This window comes from Lepidochelys kempii, chromosome 2 (genome assembly GCF_965140285.1).
Source record: "Lepidochelys kempii isolate rLepKem1 chromosome 2, rLepKem1.hap1, whole genome shotgun sequence".
Lineage (NCBI taxonomy): Eukaryota > Metazoa > Chordata > Testudines > Cheloniidae > Lepidochelys > Lepidochelys kempii.
The window spans coordinates 155,195,847-155,206,769 of record NC_136381.1 but is presented as its reverse complement, the minus strand read 5'-3'; the positions used below and the strand labels follow the sequence as shown (position 1 = coordinate 155,206,769).

General features: G+C 40.4%; 1 protein-coding gene across 1 annotated transcript in view; it reads right to left on the bottom strand.

Moving 5' to 3' along the window:
* The window catches only part of EXOC3 (exocyst complex component 3), a 35,860-nt gene extending 25,176 nt beyond the window's left edge, over positions 1–10,684 (bottom strand). The window contains exons 1-2 of the mRNA XM_073332495.1: positions 10,582–10,684; positions 1,917–2,107 (exon numbers count right to left, since the gene is read on the bottom strand). Coding sequence (XP_073188596.1) covers positions 1,917–2,060 — 144 coding nt within the window. The 5' untranslated portion in view covers positions 2,061–2,107; positions 10,582–10,684. The remainder of the gene's footprint in view (positions 1–1,916; positions 2,108–10,581) is intronic.
* Between the last annotated feature and the right edge of the window lie 239 nt (positions 10,685–10,923).

Sequence of the window (10,923 nt, the reverse complement as noted above, 5' to 3'; positions counted from 1 at the left end):
TGTTGTTTATTAACAAACTTATTTCTGTTTTATTACAAAATCCTCTAAGTACTGTGTATTAAACTGAAGTGTGATTCTTCAGCTAACTTAACAGGCTGATGTGTGCTCTGCCTCTTCTGAAGCAGCAAACCTACTAATTTCTATGAGTGTCCAGTGAGCAGGACTGGACACTCTAGGGGGGACAATCTCCGGGGAACTCGGGAATTGGGGTTCACTGACCTGCAAGGCAAGGTTTAGACTGGTAGAGTCTTGAAGAGTTTGCTGGCATGGCAGACAGGCTGGTGTGACAGGAAGCCAACATAGCTTAGCAGCAGCAAAGCTCTCACTTTTGTAAAGGCAGGGGGACAGTAACAGTGGCTCACAGTTCTAGAACAGTCAGCTGCACCTATCAAGCAAAAACTCTTCAATTAGGTCTCCAGCGTGGGACAACATTTAAGATCAGCTGGGATGCATCGAAGCGTGTCCAGTACAGTGGGTTAGCATAATACAGTGGGTTGATGGAAGTCAGACCACGAAATAAAGTAATTTTTAAAAACGAAGAATGACCAAGATGGAACAGGGTAATCAGAAAAGAAAACAGCAGGTCTGGAAACTGGAAGAGACTTCAAAAGATATGTCAAAAGCCACTACAGGTCAGTGGAAGCTCTGTTGCTTACCTCAGTCAGAAAAGAACTGACCTGAAGTATTCTGGCGGAACTGAGGTATTAGTGGTTTAGTTGAACATGACATGCAAACCAGCACCCTGAACATGACAAAAAGCCTTCAGAGTTATAGAAGTTATTGGCAATCTCACGATGTAAGCTCTAGAACCAAGTGGGAGCCCTGAATACTTCTGTATCCTCAAAGAGGTATTGTGAGGCTAAATTAATTAGATGTTTTTAAGGCATTTTGAGATCCTCAGAACAAATGAACTGCAAGTGTTATTCTTAAATATCTGCGCCCTATGTGTCGTCCAAGTCAAATATGCAGTTCTTAATTATAATACCATATTTTTCTGTCATCACTGCAGACCCAATACAGCTACAGATAGATACCAGGTCTTTTACTACCTCATCTATCAGAATTGCCACTTAACTTTCATTTCCATTTTCATAACTGTGAACCCTCCCTTAGCTGGATTATTAAAACTGAGATAAGAAATTCTTGTCAGTTCCCCTCCTTTGATCATTAGGGTACTGGATCTTCAGGAAAGGGGAACAAAGTTATGAAGTTCCACTCTCATTTCCTTGAAAAAACCTTCTACCCCAGCCTTCTGCAGATACAGGGAGAATAATACTCCTCATTTAAGAGCCTACTGGCACTAAGAGATATTCAGATGCATATTGCAAATTATTGTTGCTTAAAATAATTTAAATTTAATAAGAATTCAACAAATTCACACATCTAAACATTTAAATAAAGGCAAACAGGAAAAGGATTTTCCCAGCCTTCAGACAGGACACAGGTGCCTTTCCCTCCCTGAATCATATATACTACACACTTTAGAATCTGCAGGGATCCTCTATAAACCTAAGTAAAATCAGTGGCTACATTTTTAGAATGGATCTTTTTTGAGAAGCAATCTTCAAGTTTTATTGAAACATTAATTGCCAATTATTATAACAGAACCTTGTTTGCTTAGGTATTAAAATGCATAAGGAATAGAGGGTGCCTAGTGCGGAACGGTAGCAGTTGTAGGATCTGAGGGTATTCAGGGTATTTGAGTGATTATCTAGAAGCACAATGAATTATGAAGTTACAATCAATATACAGCTTTCATTCATGCAAAATTTAGCACATATTGTACAATTGTTCTTTGGCATACTGATTGTACTGAGCAAAGACTAAACTCCACGACTTAGAACAATCTGAACACAAAGTAAATATTTCTGTTTTGTTATGCACTTTGTTGATGCTCAGCTCTATTAGTTTCATACCTTTAGTCGAGCTTCCACTGAGGCTTTCTTACGAGCTTCCCTCCTGCGGTACTGCTCCACTTTATCCAATTGGTCAGGTCGCTGAAGCATTCCAGCTACTCTTTGTACAGCTGTTGCAACTGCTTCCCTGTCTGTTTCCTCCATTGTTGAGCAGTGTCTCAAAATGCAAAAGCCTTCATAATTTAACAGGCCTGGATGAAAAGCATAAAATGTTTAGAAAAATCTATTTCAATTTGATAGTTACTTATCACTTCTGAATAAAAAGTTCCAATGTATTACTTAAAGAGAAAGCCAATTTTGGCAACAAGAGTGTAACAAATAACATCACTATTATAAACACCAGTAAGACACAGCAAAATATTTTAAAAAATTAAGCAATTTTATTGTATCGCTCTACTTTAAGCATTTCCTTTGGTTAATAGTTCTTCCTTAAAACACTGCTATACAAATTGCTCTAATTAAGTTTGTCAACAATTTTATTGCAAACCTAATATTTTCCTTTTGCAAATCAGGATTCAGATTATGCACCTAGAGTGGATGCTAAGGGGGAATGAGAGGCATATAAGGAGGAATTCTCCATGCAAGAGCCATATAAAACAGCTATTCTTGTGCTTGGAGGACTACAAGGACTCCTCTGATCTAGCACCCAGTGATGCAAATCATGGAGGGCTCTCTCTTCAAATTTCCCATGTTTTTAAAATTCAGTGAAATCTTGTGCAGAGGGTACATTTGAAGATTTAAGATTAATGGTCATTTTTGCCTTTATCATTCAGAAGGGAAAAGTTTATACACCAGCCTTACTGAACAACAATCTTCTTCTTCAGATAATTCCACCAAAAAAAAGCACTTTTCAAAATGTCTGTCATTTTACTAGCAGCAAACAAAGAAGGCCAATGCCACCATTCACCAGCACCTCACCATGTTGGTAGCTCCCAATACTGTTAAGAGGTAGAGAGCATCTTCCTTGAAAGTAGGCTGGCTTCACCTCTATTGAGAAAAATGGGAGGAAGGAGCTAATTTGAAAGAGGGCATCTCAACTGAGGGTAACCTGTGGCTTCTGTCCCACTGGAAATAATAGAAGCCACTTTGATATAGAGCAATTTTTGTAGGATTTCTCATAGGGAGGGGGGAGAGAAAAAATTCAATGTGTCTTTTAAAAATAAGTTTAGTCAACACCACAAATACTTTAAGCATAATTATACGATTATTCTATTGCGATGGGGAAAAGTTAAGCTTGTTTGGGAACCTAAATTGCATTTTCACACTTTAACATCTTTGGACTTCTTTTAAGTTTAACCTTAACTCTGAATTCCCTGGGATTCTAAGTTTTTTTTTTTTAATAATTACAATATTCCTGTAATGTATTTTATCCTAAATTACTGATATGTACCCTCAGTCTTAACTTCATCCTACCAGTTTTCATCTGGGTATTAATATCCTCCCACTTCTTATCCACTTCCCCTTCCCATATTCGAACACACAATCTATTCAAGGAAAAAACACAGTATATCCTTCTGTTAAAGGGAAAAGTATCACAAACACTCAATACACTCCTTTGACACTTCAAGTATTTTGTTATTTCAGAACATTTTTTTCCAGACAAAGCATAAGCACATATGTAGTACTGATTTGAAGAATATACGTCAAGTCTGACATTTTTGAAGGCTTTCATCTAAACACAAAAATGCACTGAAAAACAAAACCCGAAAACCGTATGTTCTCACACTTTGTCACTATGAATGTCTACATTGCATCTGGGAGTAAGCCTCCCAGCCCAGTTCCAGCATGAGCTACAACATCAAAGCAATGTCTACACAGCTATTTTTAGTATTCTAGCACAACCCCTACTAACATGAGTCTGTCGACCTGGGCTAGGAAATTCACTCCCATATGCAGTTTAGAGACATCCTAAGTATCTCGTAAATTCCCAAATCCGCCAAAGACCAACACCTAATTTATAAATTGCATTACAATATACGTAACCTAATTTGTTTTTTTGTTAAAAAAAGCAACTTATTTCAGTGACAAGTTCATAAATGTAATAAACACAGTGCTGATCTATAAAAAGGGAAAGAAGGATAACCCAGGAAATTACAAACCAGTCAGCTTTCTTTCTGTACCCGGAAAGATAATGGAGCAAATAATTAAGCTATCAATTTGCAAACATCTAGATGATAACAAGGTGATAAGTAACAGTCAGCATGGATTTGTCAAAAACAAATTGTGTCAAACCAACCTGATAGCTTGACAGGGTAACAAGCCTTGTGGATGGGGGGGGGGGGGGGAAACCAGTAGACGTGGTATATCTTGACGTTAGTAAAGCTTTTGCAAAAAGAAAAGGAGTACTTGTGGCACCTTAGAGACTAACAAATTTATTTGAGCATAAGCTTTTGTGAGCTACAGCTCACTTCATCGGATGCATACAGTGGAAAATACAGTGGGGAGATTTATATACACAGAGAACATGAAACAATGGGTGTTACCATACACACTAACAAGAGTGATCAGGAAAGGTGAGCTATTATCAGCAGGAAAGCGCGGGGGGGGGACGGGACGACGGGAACGGGAACGGGAACGGGACCTTTTGTAGTGATAATCAAGGTGGGCCATTTCCAGCAGTTGACAAGAACGAGGCGGGGCGGGAGAATAAACAAGGGGAAATAGTTTTACTTTGTGTAATGACACATCCACTCCCAGTCTTTATTCAAGCCTAAGTTAATTGTATCCAGTTTGTAAATTAATTCCAATTCAACAGTCTCTCATTGGAGTCTGTTTTTGAAGTTTTTTTGTTCAAGAATTGCCACTTTTAGGTCTGTAATCGAGTGACCAAAGAGACTGAAGTGTTCTCCGACTGGTTTTTGAATGTTATAATTCTTGATGTCTGATTTGTTCCATTTATTCTTTTACATAGAGACTGTCCAGTTTGGCCAATGTACATGGCAGAGGGGCATTGCTGGCACATATCACATTGGTAGATGTGCAGGTGAACAAGCCTCTGATAGTGTGGCTGATGTGATTAGGCCCTATGATGGTGTCCCCTGACTAGATATGTGGACACAGTTGGCAACAGGCTTTGTTGCAAGGGTAGGTTCCTGGGTTAGTGTTTTTGTTGTGTGGTGTGTAGTTGCTGGTGAGTATTTGCCTGAGGTTGGGGGGCTGTCTGTAAGCAAGGACTGGCCTGTCTCCCAAGATCTGTGAGAGTGATGGGTCATCCTTCAGGATAGGTTGTAGATCCTTGATGATGCGTTGGAGAGGTTTTAGTTGGGGGCTGAAGGTGATGGCTAGTGGAGTTCTGTTATTTTCTTCATTGGGCCTGTCCTGTAGTAGGTAACTTCTGGGTACTCTTCTGGCTCTGTCAATCTGTTTCTTCACTTCAGCAGATGGGTATTGTAGTTGTATTAACGTAAAGAAAGTAAAGTAAAGCTTTTGATACTGTCTCGCATGACCTTTTCATAAACAAACTAGGGAAATGCAACCTAGATGGAGCTATTATAAGGTGGATGCAACACTGGTTGGAAAACCGTTCCCAGAGAGTAGTTACCAGTGGTTCACAGTCATGGTGGAAGGACATAACGAGTGGGGTCCCACAGGGATCAGTTCTGGGTCTGTTTCTATGCCATTATCTAAATCATTGATGAAGATATTGAACAGAGAGTACACTTATAAAATCTGCGGACGATACCAAGGTGGGAGGGGTTGCAAGTGCTTTGGAGGATAGGATTAAAATTCAAAATCATCTGGAAAAACTGAAGAAATGGTCTGAAGTAAATGGGATGAAATTCAATAAGGACAAATGCAAAGTACTCCATTTAGGAAGGAACAGTCAGTTGCACACATACAAACTGGAAAATGACGGCCTAGGAAGCAGTACTGCGGAAAGGGATCCGGGGATCATAGTGGATCACAAGCTAAATATGAGTCAACAATTTAACACTGTTGCAAAAAAAGCAAACATCATTATGGGATGTATTAGCAGGAGTGTTGTAAGCAAGGCACGAGAATTCTTCTGCTCTACTCCAAGCAGATTAGGCCTCATTTGAAGTACTGTGTCCAGTTCTTGGCACATTTCAGGAAAAATGTGGAAAAACTCGAGAGAGCCCAGAGAAGAGTAACAAAAATAATTAAAGGTCTAGAAAACATGGCCTATGAGGGAAGACTGAAAAAACTGGGTTTGTTTAGTCTGGAAAAGAGAGGACTGAGAAGGGACATGATAACAGTTTTCAAGTATGTGAAAGGTTGTTACAAGGAAAAGGAAGACAAATTGTTTTTCTTAATCTCTGAGGATAGGCCAAGAAGCAATGAGCTTAAATTGCATAAAGGGAGGTTTAGGCTGGACATTAGCTTGCCCACCCTGATCTATGAGGATCATTGACACTTTCCTTTGTGAAGGGAGGGTGTCAACCATTTTTGAAAAGGTACTGGTGAGGCCCCACTTCAAGGAACCATTTCTTGACTTAGTCCCAATACCACCCGTCTCTAAACCCCTGTGTTTAACAAGCTGTATTAATAAGGGGGATTTGTGGGCTTTCCAGACTCATCTCAATCTGATCTTCAGTCTCTACTAATTTAATTTCAGATGTGGATTTAGTATAGAGATGGTATTTTCATTGATGGTTGACAATCTCCTCCTGGACAGACACAAATAAAGTGTATATGCTGGATTTGTTGGCTTTATTAGTAAATTATTATATCATTTAATAGAATTTGAAAAATTCACTTATTAGCAGCACATAAGAGGTATTATTCTGGTAAGTAAGAAGGTCTAAGCTTTTAAAGTTTAAGTTCTTTATAAAATTAAGTTAAAAATAAGTTTTTCAGATTTAGAGCTGTCAAGGTAATCTTCTAAATGTGAACTTATTAACCAGTGACGTATTGACTCTCTCAGAGTGTAGACAGACAACTTCAGTGCCTTTGCTGCTGTTCATGGTTTTCCTAAGTAGCTTCAGAGTGCAATTAACAAGACTATTTAGTTCACTGCTACTACTCAACACTGAAGATAGCAGCAAGCTAACAAAAATCATGTCAGTTTCACTCAGCTGCTGTTTGGGAAAACCATGAGAAACCTCAGCAGCAGACACTGGAAGGACTACCCTGTCTTCCTCTGCACCCCAATGAGGCCAGAGGTTGGACTATGAAAATTAACACAGAGACTCTACTCTCTGATTGGACTCAGACAACAGTAGGGAACTTCCACCCAGTCATCTCTCCCCCCCCCGCCCAATAACACATCCTGTGATGCCCTCTGTGATATTAGCTAATTAAAATATGATCATGCAAATCACTGCTGTTATATAATTGCAATGAACCTTATACAAAGTGTGAGGCATGGCCAGAAAGGGTTAAGCAGCTTGCAGAATAAATGAACCAGAGCCAACCTGTAGACACATGTTAGAAAGTATAAAATGGTAATTAGGGCCATTTCATGGTAGAAAGGCTAGAACTTTGAAATGTAAACCTACACTGTATTGTTAGAAATTAGAGGTGACACTAACTGTATGTGTGTACTACGGCTGTCGATTAATTGCAGTTAACTCACGTGATTAATTTTTTTGAGTTAATCGCGATAAAAAAATTAATTGTGATTAATGGCACTCTTAAGCAATAGAATACCAATTTAAATTTATTAAACATTCTTGGATATTTTTCTACATTTTCAAACATTGATTTCTATTACAACACAGAATACAAAGTGTACAGTGCTTACTTTATATTATTTTTTTACTAATATTTGCACTGTAAAAATGATAAAAGAAATAGTATTTTTCAATTCACCTCATACAAGTACTGTAGTGAAATCTCTTTATCGTGAAAGTGTAACTTACAAATATAGATTTTGTTGTTGTTGCATAACTGCATTCAAAAACAAAACAATGTAAAACTTCAGAGCCTACAAGTCCACTCAGTCCTACTTCTTGTTCAGCCAATTGCTAAGACAAACAACATGTATGGGAGATACTGCTGACTGCTTCTTATTTACAATATCAAATTCAAGTGAGAACAGACATTTGCATGGCATGTTTGTAGCCGGCATTGCAAGGTATTTACGTGCCAGATATGCTAAACATTCACCCCTTTACGCTTCGGCCACCGTTCCAAAGAACATGCTTCCATACTGATGATGCTTGTCAAAAAAAAATGCGTTAATTAAATGTGTGACTGAACTTCTTTGGGGAGAATTGTATATCTCCTGTTCTGTTTTACCTGCATTCTGCCACATATTTTATGTTATAGCAGGCTTGGATGATGACCCAGCACATGTTCGTTTTAAGAACACTTGCACAGAAGATATGACAAAACGCGATGTGAAATTTCTAAGTATAGACACAGCACTCAACCCAAGGTTTAAGAATTTGAAGTGCCTTCCAAAATCTGAGAAGGACGAGGTGTGGAGAATGCTTTCAGATGTCTTAAGAGCAATGCTCCAATGCAGAAACTACAGAACTCGAATCACCAAAAAAGAAAATCAACCTTCTGCTGGTGGCATCTGACTCAGATGATGAAAATGAATATGCATCAGTCTGCTCTGCTTTGGATCGTTATCAAGCAGAACCCGTCATCAGCATAGATGCATGTCCCCTGGAATGGTGGTTGAAGCATGAACGGACATGAATCTTTAGCACATGTGGCACGTAAATATCTTGTGACACCGGCTACAACAGTGCCATGCGAACACCTGTTCTCACTTTCAGGTGAGATTGTAAACATAATGTGAACAGCATGATCTCCTAGAAATTGTAACCAAACTTGTTTGTCTGAGCAACTGGCTGAAGTAAGACTGAATGGACTTCTGGTTCTAAAGTTTCACATAGTTTTATTTTTGAATGCAATTACTTTTTGTACATAATTCTACATTTGTAAGTTCAACTTTCATGATAAAGAGACTGCGCTACAGTACTTGTATTAGGTGAACTGAAACATTATTTCTTTTGTTTTTACAGTGCAAATATTTGTAATCAAAAATAAAGTGAGCACTGTACATTTTGTACTCTGTGTCGTAATTGAAATCAATATGTTTGAAAATGTAGAAAACATCAAAATATTTAAATAAATGGTATTCTATTATTGTTTAATCGTGCAATTAATTTTTTTAATCGTGCGAGTAATTTTTTAATTGCTGGACAGCCCGAGTGTGTACTCATATCTTGTTAAATGTTAGCCATCTAAACAGGCAGTTCCCGTCTGTCACTATACCTGTTGATTCAAATATCAAAAGGAAATATTAACATTTAGATTAAACTTGGGTGAAATAATGTCTTTGTCTATATGCCTCTTTAAAGTTTGTGATAGACAGCCTAATGGATAAATTGCCTTATGTTAATTTGTATAGCTAACTACTGGTAATGCTTAGGAAACAGACCTCCTTCAAAGTTCCCATGATTGCCTGTTGTTCACCTAAGAACTCTTATCTGTCAAGAGAAGGCCTGGATCTGTATAAAAGACCCTTGGGTCCTGATCCTTTTTATCTCAGATCTGCTTGATGCGTCATTCAGGGGAAGCTTAAGCCCCAAGGCTGAAATCTCCAGTCCTAACCTGGAATCATGCTGAATATAAACATTGGACTATAACTTAAGAACTAATTCTGAAAGAACTTTTTGCAACTACAAAGTTCTGGGCAATGAGAGAATGACAGGTTTCTGATATTCTGTTTATAATTTTTACTGATGTAAAGTGCCCAAGGCGCTTTCACAAAGGGAGCTAATATAGATATCTAAATTAATGTTACAATACTTGTTTTAAAACAAGTTTGTACAACTGAATTATGAGACTGACATGTTTCAAGGGACAGAGAAAAGAAGAGTTGGGGAGCAGAGTGCTGCAAGATATAAGGGAGAATTGGGATTTTGTCATGAGTGGTAAGCAACTAAGAGGAGAATAAAGAGTAAAGACTAATTTGGGCCACCCTGCCCCCTCTTTCTTCTGTGCGTCAGGAGAGGCTCCTAATGCACAACTTCTTCAGGACAGCAACTACATCAGGAAAGTAACAGGGCAACATTTAAAACTGCTTCCCACATTGAACACATGTGATATTTGGACTCCATAAGCCATGAGCAATGAAGAGGGCTGCTTAAAGAGTCCCTGGCTACTTTTCTGCACTGGCCTCTGCAAATAAAAGATAACAAATCCTAAAATTCAGACCAGAGCCCTCCAAGGTCAGAAATAATACAAGGACACCTGAACTCTATTTGAAAGCATACCACATGGACAGGGCCTATCTGATCTATCCCACTGCACCTGCATCCCAACAGTACAAAGGAAAAGGACCTGATGGTGGTTGGGACCTGCACAGGGCCCCAGGTTGTCCTGAGTTAGGGTCACACCGCCACACACAAGGAAAAGGAGAACTGTTGCGCCTCACAATATCTGCACAGCTCATCAAACCAAACCCACCACAGCCCCACCCAGCCTCACCCGCCCCCACCAGCGCCAAACACACCTGGGCCAGCCTCACCCGCCCCCACTCCCACTCCCATCCCCCAACCCGCCCCGCACCCGGGCCGGCTGCGCTCTGTGGCGGGGGCGGCTTCCCGCCGCGCCCGGCCCCGCGTGGGAGACTCCCCGGTCCCAGAGCCCGGCCCTGCCCACAGGCCACCGGGCCCACCCGCAGCCGACTCCCGGCAGGGGCCAGGCGGAGCAACACTGGCCTCGAAAACTGCCACTTCGTTACCTGCACTGCGAGCTCCCAGGAAGCCACTGACAGGCGCGCAGTGCGCAGGCGCCGCCCTCGACGCCAGAATCGTAGAGGGACAGTCCGGCACCTCAGGCTCACTGCGCAAGCGCGGAACCAATTCTCTCCTCCCCCTCCCCCCCAGCTTCTCCTATTGCACTTGCGCCGAACCCTTTCCCATTCCCCTCCCTCCCAATTCTCCATTGCGCCTGCGCTGAAAGCCCTTCAATGCTACCTGTGCAGGGGGCTCGCGCTGTCCTAGAGAGGGGCTTCGCGCCCTTCCCGCGTTGCGCTCATAGGGCGGGATTTGAAAGCGTCCCCCTGGAGAGCAGCGTGGAAGCT